This window comes from Aricia agestis, chromosome Z (assembly GCF_905147365.1).
Source record: "Aricia agestis chromosome Z, ilAriAges1.1, whole genome shotgun sequence".
NCBI lineage: Eukaryota > Metazoa > Arthropoda > Insecta > Lepidoptera > Lycaenidae > Aricia > Aricia agestis.
In genome coordinates this window covers 26294454-26321266 of record NC_056428.1, presented here as the reverse complement: position 1 = coordinate 26321266, position 26813 = coordinate 26294454, and the positions used below count along the sequence as shown (strand labels likewise).

General features: G+C 35.8%; 1 protein-coding gene across 1 annotated transcript in view; it reads right to left on the bottom strand.

The window, feature by feature from the left end:
• Positions 1-15166, bottom strand: part of LOC121738440 (titin) — a 130448-nt gene extending 115282 nt beyond the window's left edge. Inside the window, exon 1 of the mRNA XM_042130481.1 lies at positions 14787-15166. Coding sequence (XP_041986415.1) covers positions 14787-14949 — 163 coding nt within the window. The 5' untranslated portion in view covers positions 14950-15166. The remainder of the gene's footprint in view (positions 1-14786) is intronic.
• Between the last annotated feature and the right edge of the window lie 11647 nt (positions 15167-26813).

Genomic DNA, 26813 nt, shown 5'->3' with positions numbered 1-26813 from the left:
TACGTGTTACTGAAACTTAACAGATCTAAAATACGTGTAAAGTTAGGAACTTTATTCCAACTATGAAAGGAAAATGTTAAATTTTTAAACACTTAGGAATCAAGATAAAATTACTTTGAATTGGCATCTTAATACGCGAGCGAAAAACTGTGGAACCCTTTTTACGAAAAATTCGAAAACGTAGGTGCATGAAATTTCGCACAATTGTAATTTATATGGAGAAGGAGCGCATCGAGCTAATATTGTTTTAAAATTATGCTTTTCTCATACATTATTTTAATAAATATAACATTACACACACTACAACGCACACACTACCATGACGTTTTTACTGGCAATAGCCTATACACACGAATTATACTCCTTTGTTCATGGTTAAAGTCTGTTGTCAAATTAAAAATAGATTGTTGTTTTTTTATTCAATCTGAAATAGCCAATACTTTAAACGGGAACCAAAAGAAGAAGATAATTTTTAAGTTTAAGGTCGAATTTCGACCATTGCATTGGGCGATCTCTAGTTCTTATAAAATAGTCTGATAGTTTACGTTTTCATGCAAAGAAAGCTAAAAACATCTAACTTCTAACTGATGAAATAAATAAGTGAGTTGAAGCGCAGACTAAAATATACTTTTATTTATGCAGATATGGATATCTGGATAAATAAAAGTATATTTTAGTATACTTTTATTTATCCAGTATTTAAATAAATATATACCTATGGTATATATGTATATTAGGCACTGCCAAGCTTCGCTCTACCAACTGTCGACTCTAACTTTATAAACTCTCCAATTTATGCAAAACATTGTTGTTTGAATTTTCAGTTTTTAGCTTATTACGAGATACAGATATTAGACTAGAGGTTTCACTAGTATTTATTATTCTTAGCTTTACACCAATTTCACAATCTGTGTGAGAACCAAAACGGCTAACGGCGGTTCCCAATATTTGATCTATCTCTGGTTTTTCCCTACCAGAGATAGTAATAGCTCACAATTGACATAAAATATATGTCTCTAATGTCTAATGTGAGCTATTCCTATCTCTAGTAGGGCAAAACCAGAGATAGATCTAATATTGGGAACCGCCGTAAGACACTCTTTAAGGCGTAGGTCATAGGCTCTCTTTACGATTGCTCTTTGAATGACGGCGAAATTAAAAATTTACAAGCAGCGATTATTTTGTATGATTTTTCATAATTTATATTATGTTCAATGAATTATACAGAATGTTGCTTTAATTTTTTTTAAGTCTTTATTACCATCGAGGTAAAGTTTAAAATTTAAAATTCTGTTGTGGCGCATGATACCTTCTAGAGTCTAGACCGTGGCAACTCTGACAGGCTTGACCCAGTGAACATTGAGCACCATATGGTCAGTAGTACGTTTAGCCTCAACGTGATTCATAACGGACTATACTTTTAATACACTTAAAACGGTGCAGTGCTTGTTGTGCGAGTTTTTTCGCGAAGGTAACTAGGTTAAAATCAGCATTGATGTAAATCATAATGCAGCTTTTATACAGCTTCTTGATCAACCATGATATTTAAGTTTATATAATATGAAAATACAATTTTGTAGTTCAAAATGTATTCAATGAAAAAAAACAAAGCAGCGTGAATGTTTCATTAAAATAGTGGTATTAGGGTAGTTATATTGTCTCCCAATATATTTTGTCCACTAGTGATTAGTGAACAAGAAAAGAGTAGCGATTTATGTAAGCGTCTTGCTTTTCTTTACACATTCTTCCTTCATTTCCTTTACATATTCCTTGCACATGAAGTTAAGACAAAAAAAAAATCTCTGTTTAATTTATAAATGTGTAAAATTTTGCGTATTTATTACCAAAATTATTTCGGGAGAACAGACATACGGACGATAGATCAGAACAAAATTATAAGAGTGCCTTATTACTTGTAGCTGCTATGGAACCATTATAAAGTAAGTAGGGAGACATGGAAATATGAAATAGCATTAAATCTTAAAAGCAAAATGCTGAAAACCTTGTATTATCGAAAAAACAGCTGGTAAAACATTGTTTATTTACGTAGCAGTGTAAGGTCAACGACCTTAGAACTCCAAAGATTGATGATATTATTGCAATGTTTTCACGCTAGAGACAGCACCAGCACAGACAGTAAAGAAAAGTTATGTTCGACGTTTGACAACGTTTTTGTCTACAGTTCGACAAGGCTTTAATTGAATGTGTCAATGTCAGTCAATGTGCGCTGCTGGTAAAGGAGAACTGTCAAAAATGACGTTTTTGTATGATAGAAGCGTTAGTTTCCTTTCTAAATTTAACGTTCATAACTACGAATAATAAAAACTAAGGAATCGTAACTCCCATACTATTACCGTTTTAAATTTGGTTCCTTTTGATCTGTCATGTAACGTCAGCCTAGTACCGCTCAAGGTCACCTAAATATTGCAAATGTATTGAAATGTGTACCTAAGGTACACTTTTTTGACAAGTATTGTGGAGCATGGTTTTTGACGGAGTTACTTTTCCTTAGTTTTTATTATTCGTAGGTTCATAAACAGCCTTGTCGAACTCTATATTCTGATGTGACGTGTGCTACGTCGGATTTTGGTCGGATTATTTACTGTATGAGCACAACTCTGCTTCGAACTAACTCCTAAGCGTAATATTTCGTATTTTGTGTATGTATATGACGTATTTTGTATAGCAATAGATACTGCCTTAAAGCTGTCGTGTCTAAGTGAGAGTGATTTAAACTTTTTGATTCTTTACAATCGTGGCTAAACTGATTATTTAACATTTCATTGACGCAACAATCAATGGAAGCGAACAATAGAATTGTAAGATAAAATCCATTCGACGCGATAACTAAATTCAAAGGTTGTTAACATTTAGTTATCTTAACTTTATTAAATATACATTTAAAAACTGTATGTTAAGTTTAAATAAGCTGTTGCTAGATGACGCCCGCAACTCCGCTGTTCCAAAATTCATTCATGACGCAGGAACTGTACATTTTTCAGGCATAAAAAGTATCCTATGTCGTCTCTCGGAACCCAAAGTATCTCGATGCCAATTTTCAGCAAAATCAGTTCAGCGGTTTGGGCGTGAAGAGACAGACACACTTACACAGTATATATAGTATATAGTACTAGATAACTGTGTAATGTTTAACTAGGAACGTATTACACTAAATGTGAAATCAGCAAGAGACTTTGAAAAATCTTAATAATATTAATAATTTATACGTTAGACACTGTATTATTATTTTGTATGAAAAGTATGTATGTATACTGGGGTATAGGCTCGGTAAATCCTTTTTAAAAACTGAATCCTGAAGTGAGGAGGCCGAGGTAATCACACTATTTTATACTAATAAAAACGCAGAAGTGGGTGTGTCTGAGAGTCCGTTAGCTTTTCATGCTAAAACCGCTTAAGGCGAGGATAAACCTCAATTTGTTATTCCGCGACTTCCGGTTTACCTAGTTCCAATATAATAACGAAGTTTTAAAAAATATGAGGTATAAAGCACAATATTTAAAATACCTTAAACCATAAACATTTTAATAAAACTTAATACTTTGGCTGTAATTAATTTACAAACTCACCTCCGATAAAAATCTATTTCATCGAAATATAAGTATTAACTAGGATAATTATACATTTTATTTGAATAAATTGTTAGTAAATCTATATTAAGAATTCTTTAACCGAACAATTTTGTTTCTTAATGTTTATTTCCTAAGATATTTAAAAAAAACATGAAAAATAGAGAAAATCCGTTTGAGTGACTTCAGTTTTATGCTAAGCTAAAATGAATCTTATTGCGATGCGTATACGCTTGGTCTTTGGTTGTGTGCAAAGTTATAGTTTTGGATTGAGATTGATCCCCGCCTTAACGAATTTTAACAAAATTTAAAAATGAGATACTTTGAGTCCCAGGAAATTAGGTTTCCTGGGACTCAAAGTATCTCATTTTTAAATGAACAGAATTTGTTATTCCAACAGCAAATATACCGTTTTCGTACGTTATGCAAACTTTAACGGGCAACATCTAGTCTTATTAAATAAAAAACCTTTTTGCATCGGTCACGGTATCACGCGTGAACGACTTGACCGATTTTTGTGAAATTGGGCGCAGATATAAACTACGAGTGAAGACAAAGACTATCGCGCGAAAAAGTACAGATCGGTCGCGGAGAACAGCTAGGTTCTTAAAACAATGTGTATAAATAATTATTATTATAATAATATGAGTATTTAGTGTTGCTAATATTGAAAGCGGCGGGTTGTTTACCATAGTGGCTGAGATGGTGTGATACAGCACAATCGGATAACGGTGAAAGCCGAGTGTCGCACAACAGTACTTGTGCAATGCGTCGTTACTCGTTTTCAATCAACATCATCATGACAATAGCATACCGCTTAAAGCTCGCTTACACTTTACTGAAGCCAAAATGAATTAAGTTGGCACCAGCGGCCGTTGACCTTACTAGACTAGGAGCTATGTGCAAAATGCTCACAGTCACACTGTTAACTTAAAAACAATAATAAAATTCCCTTAAAGACACAAAATATGATACATCGAAATACCACTAGGTAAATCTTAGAATGATAATGATCTTTAACTTTTTATGAGTTCAAAGCGTTTTATTGCATACTGAGTTCTAAACGAGTTGTGTTTTTTCATGTGATTTTATGTTTTTTGTGTATGTGCAAATAAAGAAATTAATAATATTATGAAAAATAGTACGATATATCGGCTTTCGACTAGAAAGGTCTGTCACTTCATTGTCAATCACCGGTTTGTATAGAAAAGGATTCTAACTCAAAAAAACTTGGAGTTTATCATGATAAGAGTTACCAAGAGGTTTTCCGATGAATCTGTAATAATCTGTGTCTTTATAAGAGGTCACTTATCTTAAATATTTTAAATACAGTGCGAGCATTTTTCATTTAGCACCTAGACTGAAAAGGTCAATGATCGCTACCGCCTCGTTTCGACGAGTACAGTATAGAATAATCAAATAAGTAATACTCAGAAGTTAACTAAACACCACGCTATAAGAAAACTCTATAGAGTATGTACCAAGATCATTTCTCTGTGTTTTGTGCACGTCGATTAAAATATTATCGCTAATGTCTGGAGGCTCTAGGTGGAGTTTAGAATGGTTCAGACTTTAAAATTACCAAAATGTTTCTATATACAAATATATCAAAGATAGTTGTTTCATCATTTGCAAAGTTATAAGCACAGTTACAATAATTAAAAAAAAAACTCACTTAAATAGCATTTTCGCTGTAACCATCAAAATGTAGCCTTATTAGTGGTCTGGTCTATGTATGCCCCATAAAGTTAATATACCTAGGGCTAGGTATATTAACTTTATGGTCTGCCCCTCTTATCAAAATCGGTCCAGCCGTTCGTGGTGATGGCGTGACCAAGGGAAATATAAATACATTTTTACATTTTATAATTGAAACTCAGATAACGTAATAATTGCAATCACAAAGCAGCCAATATAAAAAATTTCTTAGCACGAAACATCTGACAAAGATGAGTGTTTGTAATTATGATTCTGCATTATATTCCCAAGGGAATAGTCATGATGAATAGGAAATGAGAATATGAAGATTTAATTTGATATAACAAAGGCAGCTGATCATTTGATAAGATGTTATCTAGCAACGGCGTCTGCGGTCTGGCACAGATTCACACTAGTATAAAAACGTTTATTTTGACTTGAGACCGCACTCAAGACTTTTAAGGATCACTTAATTCATGGAGAGTTAATACATTTACTGATATACGTAATATTTTTTTAATAATGCGTGGAAATATATAAAATTATGTAAACTACAACATAGCGCACTAACAAAGATTTACTCACACTAACGTGCGTTTTATACGATTTGTCCGGTACTGTATTATTTTGCTCTATGGATTTGTCACTCGGTTACGACGTTCGACATTTTTATTTTTTGTATTTTAGATTCAAAAGAACAAGTTTTACTAGAATTTATTACTGCAATGTTTTCACGCTAGAAGCAGCACCAGGGCCTAAAGACAAGTGTCAAGCGATTATCGTAAACGCCAACAAAATATATGGGATTTGACATTAGTATTTGCTAGCGAAGCCGATGACTTATTTCAAATCGCATGCATTTTGTTGGCGTTTACGATACCTAATCGCCTGTCACTTGTCTAGTAGGGCTGGACAGACAGTGAACAAAAGTTTGACAACGTTTCTGTCAATATTCTGATATGACATGAACAACATGTCGGTTTTTGGTTGTATTATTTACTGTACTAGAGATCGCCCAATGGTCGAAATTCGACCTTAGTTTCAACGACATTAGAACTACTATCTATATTTTGTAAAAAAAATATTGACTTTATCATATTTTTTCAACTCTTGTCTCTGGGACTCAACTGCTAGGCTACTCTCTAAGGAACACGTTAAGGCTGTGCTGTTATCATGGATGTCGCAGCCGTCACATCGTTCGCTGTACCAACGGCTGTAGAATTCGTATTCTTTAAGCTCTATAGCCGTGTACGCATTGTCTATAGTAGCTAAGATTTAATAAAAAAAACTATAATCCATTTTCAATTTGTCACCTTGTCAACAGAGTACAACCATAAATAAAAGAGTATAATTCGTATGTATAGGCTTGTCACTCAAAAATCTGTCATTTTTCCTAGTGTGTGTTGTAGTGTGTGTAATGTTTTATTTGTTAAAAAAGTGTATGATAAAAGCATAATTTCAAAATAATATTAGCTCGATGCACTCCTTCACCATGTAAAATATAACTGTGCAAAATTTTATTCACCTACGTTTTCCCGTTTTTCGTCAGAAGGGATACAAAGTTTTTGGCTCACGTATTAATATATAGATGTGCTAGAAACACCCTCTGCTCCTCACTTTGCGTAATATTCCCTATTTCAAAGCTCGAAAAAAATATTTTTCGACCACATGCAGGTGCTACTACTTACTACCTACTTTTTTTAATCTGTTGTTTCTTTTCTGTTAAGCTTAACAGTCATACAGGCGTAACAAGTTGTCGTAAAATCAAGTAAGTATTTAATCTTAATTAAAATTGTGAGAGCGGTCGAAAGTTTTTAGTTGCACTTTCGTTTTGAGTTGCATCGCGATGCATTTCCAAGAACAATTAATGATTGCTAAAGATGCGTTTATAATATCGCCGTTTCTTTTATTATTTATAATACGAAACTACGCGGGACTTATATCAAATGTCAATTAAATCGGTTCAGCTGTAAGGCGTGACAAACGCTAAACAGGCAGACGGACAATAAGGATTCACTTTATAGTTTATAGACATAGCAAGTCAAGACAAAAGGTATACTCATAATAAATATTAATCCATTGTAAAATATTTTTACCCCCTTTGTTAATTTAAAAATCTGGATGTAGACGTTAGTCACCTAACCCTCCTTCGGCAATCGGTTAAATCGATCGATAGTGAAAATTGAATGCGCATTTCTCAAAGTTTTTGTCGCGTCTATTATTATCTGGTTCCCATTCGCAAATCAAAGTAGAAAACTCATAATAATAGTCACAGTATCTATAATAATAGTCACACAAAAACATGATTTTAATAAAGCGTTTAAACTAACTGGCATAGTAAGCATTTATCACCCTAATACATCAATTTTAAGGAAATAATATTATTGTAAACTAAGAATAAACTAGGCATCACCTAAAAAATAATTTATAGCTTCAAATTGTTACACATTTCAGTAAAACTAGCAAGTTTTATTTACTTTTTTATATTTTTATTGCGATAAACATTTATTATTGTTGAAAAGTAATTGCAAAATGTGTGACAATTCATAAAACAGAAAAATATTTTTATCTTATTTTTTTGATGCAGTTACGCGCGTTTATGTCTTTCTATAGAGACAAAAAATTTCTTGTTTTGTTTTTGATGATATTGATTTTTTTAAACTTAATAGAGAGGGAATTTAATGTTTTACGAGGTAGAGAGTTATCGTAATATCTACAGCCAAGTAACCAGATTTTAATCAGCCAGATATTATCAAACGAAACAAAAATTACTTTTTAGGGATCCGTACCCAAAGGGTAAAAACGGGACCCTATTCATGAGACTTCGATGTCTGTCTGTCCGTCTGTCTATTGTGTATTTCCGGTGCCGCTATAACAACAAATACTAAAATCAAAATAAAATTAATATTCAAGGAGGGCTTCCATGCAACAAACGTGATTTTATTGTCTATTTTTGCTCGTAATTATTGATTACTTTCATGGCAACAGTTAAACGCTTTTAATTTTTACAAAACCCTGAATTATATTTGTAATTTAATTATTTATAATTAATAAAATTTTAATAAAATAAATATTTATATTTTCCCATACAAAAAACACAATTTTTTGCATACTTTCTGATCTCTCTGTAATGGTACGGATCCCTTCGTGAGCGAGCCCGACTCGCACTTGGCCGATTTTTTATTAAGTAATATTATGTTTAGAAACATAATTTAAGCTAAATTAAAATGAAAATGTAGAATATTTTTATTTCTAAATCGGTCAAAAATTAACCGTTACTTTTAGACTGTCTATCTAAGACATGAATATGCCATGTCTATGGATCGCAGTTACTTTTCAAATTTTTTTATTAGCCTATAGTGTCCCACTGCTGGGCAAAGGCCTCCGCCAGGATCTTCCACTGTTCTCGCTCCTGCGCCACCGATAGCCAGCCTGGCTGGTATGCCTCCAGCTCGTCATATAATTTTAACACCTCCATCGTGGGTATCGCAGACACAATAGATTTTCAATTGTTATGCGACAGCCGGTTGCCGCTTGGGGATTGATGGGTAAAACCTCTTTTATACATATTATAATATGCCAAAATCTACAGCCTTTTTGGTTTCACCTCAGTGGAGTAAAAAGCTTTTAAGATTCCTAAAATTTTTTAGACCAGGGGTCCGATTCTCATATTTCGAGTGTCGCTTCAATTTTACGAGCTCTCACACGTACGGTCCACAACCACACCACGTCGCAACAACAAAATGTTATGTGTGAATGGTGTCACTGCAGCTTTTTGTGGTTGCGATGTGGTACTGACAAAATGTCGACGTGGTTGCGTTGTCGCCAGTAGTTGCGATGTGGTTACGTACGAAAGTCAATGAAACAGGGGGGGTTGCGATGTGGGCGGCCACTAGTTCGCTTGTGGTTGCGATGTAGTCGGCCACTAGTTCGCTTGTGGTTGCGATGTAGTCCGTATCACACAAGTGGTCGACAACGACTGCAAAATGTGGTACGTGTCCATAGTCTAGTTCATTTACAGTACGAAATATACGCCCGACCGCGTAGTGTGGTTGTGGTTGTCGTGCGGTTGTGGTGCATGTGGGTTGGCCCTTACGAGCTCTCATACGTGTGCGCGACTAAGATAGCCTGCTGATATTCTAGGTATGAGAATCAGGCGCCAGTGGTACAAACTTTTGTATGAAATTGTAATAAACACTTGTGGCATGAGTCATACGAAATGTGGAAACGATATTCGGTTACCTAATCAATACAGTACCTCTGAATTTCGGTAAAATGGTCCTTATGTTGTAGGCATTAGGGTCATAACAAAACAACTGTGAACAGTAACAATTTGGTTTGAAGCGTGAAGTGTATCAATTGTAAGTATTTTATTTCCTGTGTACTATGCTTGTATGCCTAACTAGACGTTTCGCGCGGCTTCGCCCGCGAAAATTAGATTTTAGATTTCACAGATAAATTATTTTACAAAAAATAGCCCATGATCCTTCACATGGTCTACTTCTTATTTGTGCCAAATAACAAATAAAATACTCCAGTAGTCTATGAGATAAGCCCTTTCAAATAATTTCCCCCGTTTTTTCTTCAGTCATTACGTGTAAAACTGTATCCCCGGGTACTGAGACGGGATTATATTTGCCTTTGAGGTGACGACGTCTCACGAGCTTACATTGTACGAACTCGTCTCGCGATACTCATATAAAACTTACTTACAATGGGTAAACGTACGGAGAAAAGGGAAAAATAAGGAGGTAGAGAAAATTGAAAAGGTGGATCGTGTCAAAGATTCAATGTATGTAATTCTTTTACGGACGAATTAAAAGTAAGCTATGAATCCTTCACGTGATCTACTTTTTATCTGTGCCAAATAACAAAAAAAATTGCTGCCGTAAGTTCGTGAGATCAGCCCTTCAAATAATTTCCCCCGTTTTTTCCACATTTTCCTCTATTTCTTCACACAAATAGTACAAGGTCTTAGCGTGATAAAATACCTATAGCTTATAGCCTTCCTCGATAAAGGATTTATACTTAATCTATACTAATATTATAAAGCGGAATCTATACTAATATTATAAAGCAGAAGAGTTTGTTAGTTTGTTTGTTTGAACGCGCTAATCTCAGGAACTACTGGTCCTATTTGAAAAAGTATTTCAGTGTTAGATAGCCCATTTATCGAGGAAGGCTATAAGCTATATTTTATCAAGCTAAAACTAATAGGAGCGAAGAAATAGAGAAAAATGTGGAAAAAACGAGGGAAATTATTTGAAACGGCTTATCACATGGACTACTGGAGTAATTTTTTTGTTATTTGGCACAAATAAGAAGTAGACCACGTGAAGGATCATAGGCTATTTTTATGGACTATAGTTTGTGCGTTTTATGATGATATGCGTGACACATTATAATTGACAATAGTAGGGAAGTACCTACACTACGTACCTAAGTAACCTAACAAAAATTAATCGATAATTTAAAAATATCGAATCACTTCGTAAAGGAATTGCAATCGAAATTATCGATTTCGTACTGACATTTCAGTGATGCCGGCGATTTAAGATGGCCGCCCTTTTTTATCGATTTGATCGAATCGATCGATTCGATCAAATCGATAAAATCGATCGATCGAAAAACCCGCAAGGAATATGAAAACTGTCACCCATATCATCTTAAAACGCAACAAACTATAATTTGTCTGTGAAATATCTAAATTACACGGGCGAAGCCGCGCGGAACGTCTAGTAATATATCTAAATAAAAATACAAATTTCAACACTATCAGACCACTTCGAAGGATTTGCGACAAAAACTGCGACACGAAAATTATTACCGACTCCAAAAAAAGGAGGATGTTTGTTATTTTATAAGATTTTTATCATACAGTAGCTTTGTACTATAAATAGCTGTTGCCCGCGACCTCGTCCGCGTTAACATAGTATAATAACAAAGATGAATAGTTTACCCCTTTTTGTGGTTCCAAAACAAAGGGTAAAAACATGACCCTATTTCAATGACTTCGCTAGCTAAATAGTTGATTTTTTTACAAATTATGTATTTCTGTTGTCGCTATAACAACAAAATATACAAAAAACAAAATAAAGCAAATATTTAAGGGAAGCTCTCACACAACAAAGGCCACTTTGGCCTTTTTTGCTCGACATAAACAATGGCAACAGGTAGGCACTTGACAATATTATGACCACAAAATAATTAGTTATTTTTTCTTCGTCTGAATTTATTCGTTCCATTAGGTACTAATAGATTCAAACTAATACATTTACATCATCTATCATTGATCATTTTATCCCCATGGGGGTTGAATTTATCAAAATCCTATTTAAGCGAACATCTTCATCATAGTAGCTCCAATCTTTAATTTCTGTTCGATCAGTCGAAAGTAGAAGAAAATGTATAAAAACTTTAATTCCCAAATTTATGCTTTTAGGAGTGGAATTTATTAATATCCTTTTAGGGGATGCCTACGTCATACTAGATTTATTAAAAAAAATATTGGTTTAAAATTGACAAAGTTTCATGAAAACTTTCATCCCCTATTTTATCCCCTTCAGGGTGGAGTTTATTAAATTCCTGTCTTAGGAGATACCTACGTCATAGCAGCTTTATGCGTGCAAAGTCTCAGCCTTAAAATTATTGATAAAGTTTCATACAAACTTTCATCCCCTATTTTATTCCCTTGATCAAAATCCTTTCTTAGCAGATGTCAACGTCATAACATCTACCTGCATACCAACTTTCAGCTCGATCCGTCCAGTGGTTTGGGCTGTGCGTTGATAGATCACCATGTCAGTCGGTCACCTTTGAGTTTTATATTATAAATAACTAGCTGACCCGGCAAACGTTGTTTTGCCATATAATGTATTTCGCCCATATTATTTTATTGAATAGGAATGGCAACGTCCAACGCTATCCCGTCACATAAACAATGGTCGCCGTCAGTCTCGAGTTGTAATAATTTACTATTATTTATTCAACAAATATCAATATAAAAAGTAGCAAATAGCCGATTCTCAGACCTACTGAATATGCATATAAATTATAAAATTTGGTAAAAATCAGTAAAGCCGTTTCGGAGAAGTACGCGGCCTAACATTTTGACACGAGAATTTTATATATAAGATATTGAATATTGAGTCTTTCTCATATACTTACTTAAGATTCAAGAGAAAATGGACATTCGCATTCCAAAAGCACGCATTCTTTTTTCATTCATTGTTTTAACTTTTAGTGAAGATCAACGTACTGTCATTTTTTATTACATTGTGCTGTCAATTCAATCACGCTACTGGTCTAGCATAAGCAGGGCCGAATCTACCATAATATGGCTTAAGACCAGGGCACCGTGAGTTCAAGGGGCCCCAGCTCAGTCAAGTCCAAAATAGGCAATAATGCAAAAAAATCCATACAATTTCACTAAATAATTAATCAGTTCGTGTGGTTTTTTTTTTTTTAAGTACGTGTGGTTTGCAGCCTTTCGAATCCTGCAATCATTCAAACTCATTCATTTCATTTAATTAATTTGGCATTAACAGCCAGAATATTAATTTCTCCACTCCCTAATCTCACGGTCCGGGTCTGGACATAAATTATTGACAGTAATGGCCCCAAGGAGGCCACCCAATTAAATAGCAAGTTTTCTCTATGTCAGGCCACTGTTTATGTTTTTTTGTTGACTGTACCTGATGGGCAATGCACGCAACCTGGTTTTGCATTCCAGTAAAGCTTGGTGCATACTGCATTTATCTCAATTTTTAAGATGTAGAGTTTGTCTGCCTATTACTTGTACTTGCTCTTCTCTTGATCCGCCCAGCCGATTTTTAGGGGCATGGAGATTCTTTGAGACCCGGAATAGGTTTATGTCCCGTTAATAATTACTGTTGATTTTTTTAATCACCTAGTATATATTGCAAGATTTTACTATATTTTGATGTTTTGTTTAGCCATAAATTTAAGATGCATAAATTATATTTATAAAGTTGCAAAATTTTAGACCTTTTTAATGATTACAAATTTATGTAGCATAAAAATATAATTAGTTTTTTGTGTTGATATACAATTTCTAACATAACCTACTTTTAAGAAATTACCTAATGCTATTACGGTCCAAACCACGGGCAAACAGAATACAGATTTGGTAGGTCACTAAAAATGTATTTTTAATATTACATTGGTATAATAATTAAAGAAACAAGGTTTATTTATTTATTTGTAAAAAAAGTAAGTTAACTTTAAACAAATTTTAAAGATTACAAAGTAAGTAGGTACAGTTTTTTTTTATTTACAATGAAATAGAATAATAACATTTTAATAATAACAATGCAACTGTTTACTTTATGTAGAACATAGAATTAAATATAATTTTAGTTTTTATCGGCCGGTATTTGCATAATAATATTATTATAAAGTATGTTTTTGTATAAAAACATACTTTAAATGGTAATATTAACTTTTAATAGAATATTTATAAACTTGGATTTAATAGTCATTAAGTTAATTTAGCTTGTGTATATTTTAAATAATAATCGTGTATGTGTTGACGCCTGTATTGTATCCTCGCCCTTACATAATTTGAAAATTCATTTATGCGTATCTTCCACTTAACTGATGTATCGTTTTTGCTGCAGTGTAATAACTTAGCTGTAATAATGTTATAATTGTACGCTTGTAACTGACTACAAATAATGATGATTTTACTCAAAATATTAGCTGGAGAAACGTCTGAGTTAGAGGTACTCAATCAGCAGAAGCACATCTTCTAATGTCTCGAATGTTGTCATGTGTACCTATGGTTAGTGTGTATAAAACAAAAGTCATCAACTACTTCAAAGCTGAATAACAAAATCTTAATGCATATGAATTACTATGTAACAACTTAAAGTTGTAAGAACACGTAAAAATTGTTTACTTTTCTGTGTCAGGTCAAAACAAAAAATCTCATTCGGAACGCACTCGGTGCAGTTAAGGTAAACGAATCCTTGGATAGAAACATATTTGTCATGGGCCGTATAAGGGCATGAACTCGCCATAAAAGTAAACAAGTTTTAACGCATGAATTCGCAGGGCTGAGCGCTAGCGCGAGTCTGGTTCCATAATCTAACGCTGCAATAACGGGACCACATCTGCGCCGACACCGCGCTCATCGGAACACGCAGTCATGGTTACATTCGCAGGAGACAGTGAGATCATATCTTAAAAACAAGCGGGGAAATATGGCAGGCGCCCCGAGCCCGGCGCAGCGCCTACGCACTCCCCAGAATAGAAACCCGCCCGGTGGAAAATGCACAGTGCCTATCGTGTTCCCTTTCCACGTTTAAATAAAGAAACCCAAGACACTCGCCGGCCGATCGCCGCTCGCACAGCCTGGACGGATCGCCCCCCCCCCCCACCGAACATTTCTTTCAGGCGAATGGAAAATCGACTTCCGACAACAGTAAATAACATCGCGATGGCAGGGTTAGGTGCAGTTAATGCGGGGTGCGGACTGACCTTGGGAGATCTGTGTGTAGTGGTGCTCGGTGCGCTGCACTCGCTGCTGCTGCTGCACCACCTGCTGCTGCTGCATGACCTCGCGTCGCTCCGAGTGCTGCTGCTGCTGCGTCTGCACGCGCTGCTCCGAGCGCTGCTCCGACCACCTCGACTGCTTCTCCATCCTGCCGCTGTCGCAGCACTACGCACGAAAAAACTCTCACTCAATACTAGTCCTGTAGAGGCGCTCGCCCGAAACAAAATAACGCCACTGCGAGAAACTTATACTAGTGCACGGGTTCATTTAGCAGAAGTTAAGTCATTATAACCCAAGTCCAACAACCAAGACGTCGGTCGATTGCGAATAGTTAGCGGATAGTGCGAGCCGAGAGAGCGGGTGGTTTGCGCCGGCGCACGCGGGGGGGCGCCGGGGGGGCGAGCGGAGAGGCGTCGAGCGCGACCGAAATACGACGGGTTATTTTGAGACGAGCGCGCACTCCCGCGTGCCTCTACCCCACCCGCCGCGCGCGCCCCCACCGTCGATACACAATGTTTTTCCAAAATCCACGATATCGATTTCATTGACCATTAATCCAATTACGAATCAAAGGAATACGGTACCAGATGTCACAATTACAAGATTTAAAAAACTGCTCTACTTTTCAAGTATCATGGTGAAAATTCTAAAGTCTTATTAACTATTTCAGTACGATCTCACGATGCTGGAATCACCTTTTTCTTGGTATAATATTACAGGCGATTTAAATTTATATCTTTTATTACATTTTTTCTGAATCGATGCCTACACGCAACTTCAATACCTAATTCAGATATTTTTTGGAAAAAAGTTAAAACTACTAAGATACATGACCTCAACAATTTTACAATTTTCCTTAATATTCCTCAAATTCCTCCAAAAATTCTATAAAAAACCTTATTAAAATTAGTCAATTTACTCAATTACTCAAACAACCCACTTAATATACCTATGAAAATTAATTGGTAAAATAAAACTGAACAAAAAACTATAATAAAAAATATTAGCGAAAGTTTGTTGTGCCGACAGTCCTGTGTCGAACAACAGAATTTTTCATTGTTGAAAATACAAAAATACGTTGAAATAATATTTACGTTTACTGTTAATTAAAGTTAATATACCCTTCACGTCCCACTATCTCATACTAGATTCCGTGCTAACTCTTTCTTTCCCAGATCGTGTGCGTCCCTCAATGAAATAACTAAAAATAATAACGATAATAAACATATTTTGCACCAATGCTAAAAATACAAGAAAACATCTTACGAATATTTATTTCAAATCTTTCCCAAATTAATGTCACCTTAGTACCACCGTTGTAAATTTACATCTTGTTGTTCGCATAATCTTTAGATTAATAAGTAGCCTTAAGTGAGTATATTTCCTTTTCAAAATTGTAATTCACATGTGAAGACTTGTAATTGGTTCTAAATTGTAACTTTATCTCAATATTACTTAATTTTAATGAACTGTAAGTCTTCCTAACAAATGAAATAAAAATAATTGGTTATCATAAAATTGGCTACAACAAAACAAATTTTTGGGGGGGTTAACATGAGAGTTAGTGTTTATCACCGAGTTTTTTATTATATTATATATTGTATTAGTAAGCCCTTTGCTGTATTTGCTTTAAAAAAATTATGTACCATAGAGGAAATTACCATAGAGAAAAGTTAATTAATTGTGATCAGTCGGTTGGGTTTGACGTAACGCGACCAAATTACGTAGGTCCCCCATCTGCCTAGGAATCAACTTCTCTGATAGTACATTGTATTGTATTTCATTCTCATTTCCATATTTATCCACACTCATAATATTATAAATGCAAAACCGATTTTGCTGAATTTTGGTGTGGATAGACTTTGAGTCCCGGGACACTTAGGATACTTTTTGACCCGGAAAAAATGTACGGTACCCGCGCGATAAACGAATCATGACGCAAGGGAGTTGCGGCAGGGCTGTAGCTAGAGTCAAATTTAAGGTAGGGCAGCGTCGGTTGCGTGCGCGGTATAACCCTTCGTGCGCGGGTCCGACTCGCACTTGGCCGATTATTGGTATTTTTAAGGTAGGGCATTGTGATTTTAAGGTAGGGCATTGCCCCACTATGCCCCCCCCTAGCTACGGCCCTGAGTTGCGGGCGTCTCTATAGTGTTTCATAAAATTTAAATCAATATCTTAAATAAGCGAGCCATTGACTAATTAATAATAAAAAGGTACTAGATTTAATTGAAGTCTAACACTAACCTTGTCTCAGTCTTATCTAGACCAAGTATTTGTGTTAGGCCCAAGTTTTATAACATATTAGTTTAATTGAACGCAATTTATAATGTCCTCCTGACTTTTTACCGATAATGTGCGATCATCACATTCCATACTAGTTTCATAAATGCTTCTGTGTCTGTCTGTAGTTTGTTTAAGCCACTGAACACGTCATATATATTATACCACAGAATATATATTAGTAGATTATACATCCAGAACTTAAAGTATCTCTATCTAAATCTGTTTGCTATAAATATACTTAAGTCCTGGGAAAGGACATACAATATTTTATCACGGAAAAATGTACGGTTATACCGGTACGGTACCTTCACAATTTTGAGAGCAACGAATTTACCGGACTCTATACTCCACTCGGGCTAACGTGTCGCTAGCGATCATTGATTCCCTGTCAAAAACTTGTCATTTTCCATATAAAACCACGATTGACAATATCTGACACTTCATTGTCAATCATGGTTTATATGGAAAATGACAATGACTGCTAGCGACAAGTTAGCCCGAGTGGAGTACAGTTTATCATAAGAATTTACGAGTAAGTACATTCCTATGAAAGTTGGTATATATATTTAGCGGCCACACTCAGAAATTTAATTAAGAGGGTACGCTAACACTGTTTTCCCATACAAACGTATTCCCCAATTTACTCCCTGGACAATTTACGGGAGTATGCTGAATTTAAAAGGAAAACTATCACGGCTAAGAAGACTTCACAAGTTAATGAGTAATAGTCGATCAAAAAATGATTTTTTATACAATATTGAGATCTGTTAGGGCCAGAACACATAAACATGATACGACGTCGTGTCAAACCACGATGCGGCGTCGTTTCACGATGCAACGTCGCGTCGCGGGAATCTACGATGAGCATCGTAAAAAACTACGTCGCAACATCGTAACGTGCCACGATACACGGCACGACGCCGCGCGCCGTCGATCCAATGCAGGGTGAAGTGTTGCAGATAATTTCGAGAAATGGACCGCACTAGACGCGTTCTGCTCCCGCTCTTGTTAAGAAGACGGATAAAGAAAAGACAGAAACTTAAATGATCAACCTCAATAGCGTACGTCATCTTTGAATTTTGAATACACAGGAACGCATCGTGAGTTTCCACGACGCGACGTCGAGCCGTGTATCGCGGCATGTTACGATGTCGCGACGTAGTTTTTTACGATACTCGTCGTAGATTACCACGACGCGACGTCGCATCGTGAAACGACGCCGTATCGTGGTACGACACGACGTCGTATCGTGTTAATGTGTCCCGGCCCTAAGAGATAGCCCACGTTCGATTTTTTCTAAATTTACTAATAAATAAATAATCGGTTAAGTGCGAGTCGGACTCGCGCACCGTTGTAAAGCGAAGTTCCGTACCGTTGTAAAGCGAAAATTGGCAAAAAATTGTGTATTTTGTATGGGAGCACCCTTAATAACAAAAAAAAAATGCTTAAACATTTATTTTCCCCGAGTTCACTCTTAAAGTTGATACTTAGTACCTACACATTTTATACCCTCCTTTATCTAGAAAACGTATGAAACATATTAAGTATGTCAAAATCTTCATTAAATTAAAATTAAGTAACCGTTAAATATCTCTGAGTAAGTCCTCGTGCTAACAAAGTGTGAAATAACCACTGAAATAACAGTCACTTCGAGCTTACATATGACGCATTCTCAGATTGTGCCAAATGATTGTCTCAATTAATTCGTTTAATCTTCATACATTCCAGAATTTATTTTTGTATTTTTGCCAAATACACTACATATTATTCATGTATGGAGTGGTAGACATCATTTAGTTTGATTTGCGCTGCGTTTCACACAAACAACAAACGTTATTTTTAATAACTTGATGCTATTTTTTGTTTTTTTTAGGTAATTATTCAATATGAATTTAAGAGACTCAGCTCTCAAGTGGTTCGGATCATAATTAATTGTAAATCACGAAATAATCACACTAATAAAGGGCAAAAGTTTATTACTTCTTTATGCATAACTACTATACGAGTAGTGGCGGCCCTAGGGGGTGTCAAACAAAGCAATCGCCCGGGGCCTTGCTCTTGCAAAGTGTTCTTTTGTGAACATAAAGGGCCTCGAAAAGACCTTCCGCCCGGGCCTCGAAAAGACCTTCCGCCCGGGGCCTCGCAACGGCCGCCACTGCGTACGGGTTCACCATCTGCCGAACTTTCTAGATATTTAAAACATTTTTAATTCTTCACATGATTTAAGAAAACTATTATTCAGGCATCAAGCCAGTTTGAAATGCCATCAATGTTTTGAGACACGTTTTTAATTCGACCTTCATAACATACGGCAAAACCACAGCCGTGTTTACTGTTCCAACGGTGGGATCCAGCGGTACTGTATCAATAAATCCGCTATCAGAGTTGGTTTGATTTAGTGCAGACGAATATATTTTACTTAGAGGGGGTTTACACGGGTGACTAAAGCCGCATAACTTGGCCGCGCACAACAAAAATCGGCCGTATAAATAGTACAGGTTCCCTAGGACATTTTTTTATTACTATCAAGCTAATTTTTCGTTAGTAGCTTCATTTTGATAAGACGAAAAACAATTTCCTTGCGAAGATAATTCTCGAAAATGGTAGGTAACAGAGATAGCTAGCAATCAATAAGTCCTCGTTCACTACGGAACCCTAAAACGAAACCCTAACCAGCTGATTTTTTGTATATTGATAGTTTAATAGTTATATAATTTAAGAGTAACATTGTCCTAGATCCAAATAGAACAATCCATATTTTTAGGACCATCAAATCGAAATATTAAATCCTTTCTAGATCTCTGTTAGCTACCACTTTCGAAATTTTTGTTTTTGATAGTGAAGCTGATCACGAAAAATTAGCAAGAACAATTTTTTTGTTACTAATTCAAAAAAAAATGTTCATAGAACCCGGACCAAAATGCCGATTATTGCCATTTATTACATTGCGCCGTGAGGCCAAAGTTGTGGGCTTCAGTCACCCGTGTACGAGTAAGCCCCCCATTAGCTGTAATAAAATTAAGTATTTGACATAAGGCCCATACATTTTCTGTCAAACTCTTAATTAAATTGAAGTTTAATCATCATTAAATGTCTCTGTATGAGGTAACAACCGGAATCCGCAACTCCTTAAATTCGTTTCTCCCTCAGAAACAGTAAACTCTGCAAAAGTCCCTTGTCCTTTCCTGGTTTTCATATTATCTGCATACAAAATTTAAGTCTACCAATTTAAATCATTGAGTAATTTAATCATGAAGAGGAAACAGACAGATAGATTCGTGTATGCGCTAGTTTATGACATTGGAGTGTTTTTCATAGAAACATAAAAGTCAAAAGTAACTCTTTCAGCACCAGCGAACTCTACACAGGGGACACATGCACATTACACAGTACACACCCTAATGTATTACCACTCTCATATTTTATCATACACTGTGTAGGCTATATCAGGGTTTCTCAAAGTGGGGTACGCGAACCCGTAGGGGTTCGCCATTCGACGGTAGGGGGTTTGCGACAAGATTTACGTAATTGTGGCAACAGACATAAATGAAACTCTTCGAGCTGATTTCAAACGGATGTCTTTGATAAATTTTTGGGCAGCTAGACAGGCATAGTATTTCGAACTCTCACGCAAAGCGGTGAATTCCCCTTCCTAAAGGGGAAAGGGAGGAGGGACTTCAGTATAAGTAAGGGGTTCGCTGTCACCTGGAAATTTAATAGTGGTTCGTGGAGCCGAAAGTTTGAGAATCCCTGGTCTATATTAAAAGCAAAAGTTAGGGCCTGTTTCACCGCTTTCAGATAAAGTGCCGAATAGGCTATTCACAACTTTTTTGACAGATTCTCCTGATACTTCATCTGTAAAGTTAAGTGGTGGATAGCCTATTCGGCACTTATCAGGAAATGGTGAGACAGGCCCTTAGTGTGAAAAACTTGTATAAAGTAGGTACTAGTTGATGCCCGTAATGTCCGTTGTGCAGACATTAGTATATCGCGCGGGAACCGAACATTTTTCCGGGATAAAAATTAAAAAGAATCCTATGTCCGTATTTATTTATTTATTTATTTATTTATTTAATCAGGACACCAAACAGCACATATGTGGCGGTACCCACAATTCACCTAACATTCCTGCATCGCGCTATCGAAGTTTTCTGAGCGCGTCGGTATATATACGACAGCTGAAATGTATCACGTGGGCTCCGGCCTGACCGAGCATAACACCTCGCTCGGTCGGAAGATCTTCCTTTGGCCTCCACGCACATATTCCCACACATACATCGAAATATCATTAAAATAAGCATATTAATTATTATAAATTTAACACGGCATTTATAATCAAAAATCCCGGGACTCAAAGTATCTCCATACCAAATTTCATCAAAATCGGTTCAGCAGTTCAAGCGTAAAAACAGACAGAAACGCTTTCGCATTATGAGTATGGATTAATCTCGGCTGTGGTCTAAAATAGCAAGAAAATGCGTCACCCCGAACGAATTACTTATGACTATAATTTCAGCGCGACTCAACGATGAATCAAGCTGACGCATGTTGGGACACTGAAAAAGATGACATGACACTACGATCTTAATGTCTTTCGGGACTTGTTTTTAAAGTACAAATCACTTTAACGACGCGACGTTGTTTGGTATGGGAAGATAGTATACTCGCGGTGTGTCAGTTGTCACATGTGTCAGGACTTGACACGTGACCTGATCGAAAAGTCGTAAGATGGAGGGAGAGTAGAACCCGGCGTGGCGTAGAAGATAAAATCATATCTCTTTTTTGCGAAATGCACGCCCGCTGTTTTTGTTCAGGTTTTGAGGAAAATGACACTAGTGAACCAGAGTACTAACCAAACTTGGAAATAGCATTTTTCCAACGCGGGTAGGGAATGTTATTATTCGACAAATTTACTATTCGAATAATTCGAATATTTTACAAAAGTTTTCGAATAATTCGAATATTATTCGAATAATTCAAAAATTTTGAAAAATGCTGAAAACTCCTTCGAAAAGTAACAAGAAGCTTCCTACAACCATGTACAACCTATTTTGTTAATACTATGAAGTGAGCAATTCTTATTTTTACTTTTATCAACATAAATCTGTGTAAAAAACTTACATAGTTAGTTTTTATTGTTAAACACTTTAAAAATGTATATTTTAAGGTTACAGCTGGGCAATAAAAGAAAGGCTGTAAAGTGTAAATCGTTTTCGATCGTAGCACTTTTTACTTTTCTCATGTGATTATGCTTAGCCTTAACTCTTAACTCTTAAGCAGTTGAGATTTAATAATAATATTATATTCGACGTTATGATATCTATTCCTTAACACTAAGCCAGCTCACCCGTCTCTTTTTATATTTTCGATCTACGTTCACCTAGTTGGCTTCATTTGTGTCAACGTGGTTCGAAATTATAAAAAAGGGCCGCTAGAAAACAAACACCACAACCAAGAAAAAAATTGCAACGAAGCCCTGGGGGAGGGTGAAACAATCCTAAAGCTGGTGACTTTAGTAACTTGAAGTTTGGTAACACCAATAACATGATAATATTAGAGTGATTCTTCAAAAATGATTCTCCGCGTCACTTTCGTGGGAATTTTTTATTTTCGAGTTATCTTTAAATAAATGCAAATACCTTTAAGGTGCTCTAAAGGTAATAAATACGATCTTAAAGGCATGTAAATCGGTCCATAAACTACTGAGATAATCAAATTTGAAATTTCGGTCCCCACGAAAGTTGCGACAAACTCCACGAAAGTTACGATTGAATTTTCTAGGAACAAAATATGGATTGAAATCTTTTTTTCCTTAAAAAATAAAATAAATTATTATTTATTTAATCAGTTTTTATTAAGATCGACGATACTAAAGAGCATGGAGCTTTAATTTGTTGCTTAATCTGTCAAGTAATCGGTCCTGAAATGCTGTGATTTTTTCGAGGTTCAGGTGATTTTATTTGAATTTCGTGAAGTTTAAGTGATTTAGGAGGTCATATAAGGGGGTTTTCAACTAAATATGGAGATTTAGGACTCAAGATCATAATATTTTCTTCGATTCAGTTTGTGGGATATATACGAGGGCTCGCTTCGCTCGCCCTCATCTGAGTATCGTATCGCATTGCATTCGGATTGAGGATGTAATATCAGTTGGTCATGTAAAATACTGATATTCAGGTAAATCCACTAGATTAGAAGCAGATTCGATATTTGGGGAAAAGATCAGAAGGTAGATTGATGTATAAAGCCACATATGTTTTGTTTTTCAAAAAAAGCTTTTAGAGTGAAAAATTCGTTCTGGGTACCAAAACCATAGCTGGAAATACTATACTATAGCCAATTCACATAGGTAAATGGTGTACAAAACAGCCTACGTAGCTTTCGTAGGTCACTAGGTAACTTTCATTGGTGAAAATCCACGAAAATTGTGCCATGATTAAAGTAATAGGTAAATAAACAAACAAAGTACTAGGAAATAATCTCGATCATATACTTTATTCCTTAATTTGATATGAGTGTCATAATTATAAATTATTATTATTCAAAACATGCTCGCAAAAGTTACGTGACTACAGCGACCACATAATTTTTAAGGAATATCTTATCTTATATTTTCTTTGTTTTGAAGCAACGAGGGTTTGAGTCCCCTGTACTGATGCTGGAAAGACACTGAACGTTGGTGCAGCTAAAACGTGTAACCACAAATCGTCGCGTTTGGAACGTCGGAACGGCGTCGCGCTCGTGAAACTAGCAAAATCGTGTGACACAGACGTTATGCCTATTAACTTTTTTTAACTTAAGGTATAACATTATTTTATTTTAGGAATTAGGTAGCCCAGTTAATCTACATTATTTTGATGTATCATACTCTATGCTAATGAATAGAATACAAAAGTTATTAAAGCTTTCCGTAAGCGCGAACAGAGTGTGACACGCGGAGAACACCGATTTTGCCCCCGATTCCGACATTGAATTAACCATTAAACAAAAACTATAAATAATTATAGATGTTTTTTATTGAAATCAGATACTTAAATAAATGAGGAATAACGTGTGTTTGGTCCACCACACTTTGAGGGGCCTCGGAGAATTACTCATTAAGGAGCCATCGACATTTTTTGATACTGTACTAACTGTTTCAATTATCAGTCGAGGACTGCTGCAGTAAAGCTATTGAATAGCAAATTTTTATCAACTTGTCGAATCATAGATCACATATCGTGAGCTTTAAGCCAGAAGTTTTTATTTAACTACATATTTTAAAACTCTCAACATTGCAATGCACTTACATCTATTACCTTCTTATAAAACGAGTTTGTTTTATATATGTCGTAGGATGATTTGATAAATCCGTGTTTTCGCGAAATCCCTAGAATTTTCGCGAAAATTCGATTTATCAAATCATCCTACGACATCGTAGGATGATTTGATAAATCGAATTTTCGCGAAAATTCTAGGGATTTCGCAAAAACACGGATTTATCAAATCATCCTACGACATATACACCCTTATGGCGTAATACTGAATGATATTATGACTGAAAGGAGTTTATATCAATCTTCATTTGCATGTCTTTAGGTAAAATAACGTCTAAAACATGGTCAACGGCGATGATGAATGGTCGTATACTCATTTGTTAGACTAAAAACAGATTTGTATATATCATTAAAGATGTAGAATATTCATAAATAATATTATTTTTCTAAAATAAACTTAACTATGTTCTTATTCCATATAAATTTTATGTTTAATAGCATTTTAAACAAAAATAAAAAATATTTTTAGTATTCGAATTATTCGAAAAATAATTTGGCGAATATTCGAATAATAAAATCGTCGAATATTCGAATAAAATGAATATTCGAATATTCGAATAACATACCCTAAACGCGGGAATCGAACCCACGACCTTCAAGTCAAGAGCCACGCTCTAAACTACTGTACTACGGAGGCGTTGTTCTGAGCGTTCGGGGCCTAATGGCTACACCTTTGATTCGCACTCCTAGAGGGTGCAGGTTCGATCCCGGCCCCCGGGTGGAAGCGTATACCAATGAGACATATTGTTCTGATCTCAAGTACATAATACGGACACTCATAGGGTGAAGGAAAATATCGTGAGACCAAAAGTATCCTATGTCCTTTCCCGGGACTCAAAATATCTCCATGCCAAATTTCAGCAAAATCGGTTCAGCGGTTTGGGCGTGAAGAGGTAACAGACAGAAAGACAGATAGACACCCTTTCGCGTTTATAATATTAGTATGGATAATAGTATGAATAATCTTATATATAAAATTCTCATGTCATAATGTTAGTTACCGTACTCCTCCGAAACGGCATTACTGATTTTTACCATTTATATGCATACAGCATAATACATAATTATATTCAGTAGGTCTGAGAATCGGCTACTGGCTACTTTTTTATATTATAATAATAGTAAATTATTACAACTCGAGACTGGCGGCGACCATTGTTTGTGCGACGGGATAGCGATGGACGTTACCATGGTGCCATATACTTATTTAGTAATTAGTAACTTCAATAAAATAATATGGGCGAAATATGTACTTTATATGGCATAACAACGTTTGTCGGGACAGCTAGTAATTAATACAATCCGTAACAAATAAAATCTCATGGAAATTTTGTGTTGGCACCGCGCTTTATAAAATTAAATAGGTACAAATCTTTGTGTGTTTCTCTGTCCCACCTATAAACGTAACCTCATACACATGAAAGCTTGACTAGCCCAGGGTTAACTTTAACCCAGATCTGCGTCATTGGGCTTAACAGAGTTTTTCAACCTGTGGTTTTCAACCTCCTGGGAAGTCGCGAAGCTTCTGTAGGTAGAGAAAACAATAAGTAAAAATACTATAAAGATAAAGCATATAATCGGCCAAGTGCGAGTTGGACTCGCGATGGAAGGATAATAATATATTCATTAAAATACTCGGTACAAATCTAAATAATGTACAAATCAATGCTGGAGGGTCGCGAATTTTTTTTTCATATCAACGCCGGGGTCGCGTCATAAAAAAGGTTGAAAACACTGGCCCAACAGTTGCAAACAAACATTCGCATTTATAACTTGTGTATTATTATACCACACAAGGCACCTTGGGTGGCAAGATGGAGCTGATAGCTAATAATAACTCTACGTACCCAAGGGACCAAAGAGATTCATATTTGGTTCCAGCTTGTTATGTTTAAATGAGCACGCGTTAACCTGATTGTAAGCGACTGCCACGGAGACTATTAGATTTGTAAAATTAAGATTTTTATATTCCGCCGAAAGAAAGGAGGGATAAGTGGGATATTATGACACATGGTTGATATAAAGCCTATGGATTGTATTTTGAGTTTTGACACAAAAGATACCCACAGCTAGGTCCGGATTTATATTTTTTATGAGTATAGTTAGGCCACTTTAATTTTACCGCCCCTACCAACTTTGCCGCCATCCTAGGACGCTGCCGCCTCCCCTAGGAGTCCTAGGACGCCATAGGACGCTGCCGTCCAAGGACCATGGCCCATGGCCGAGACTGACTATACATAAACCCAGTGCGAACCGGCTCTCAAAAATATGTGTTAATGTTTGCTAGTATGAAGTCGACATTCATCTTATTTCTTAATATGTCATGTCAATTATATACATCTTGGTTGGCGCTTCTATAAAGAAGAGAAGGAGAAAAAGTGTTAACTAAGCCCTCATCAGCGATGATGAAGA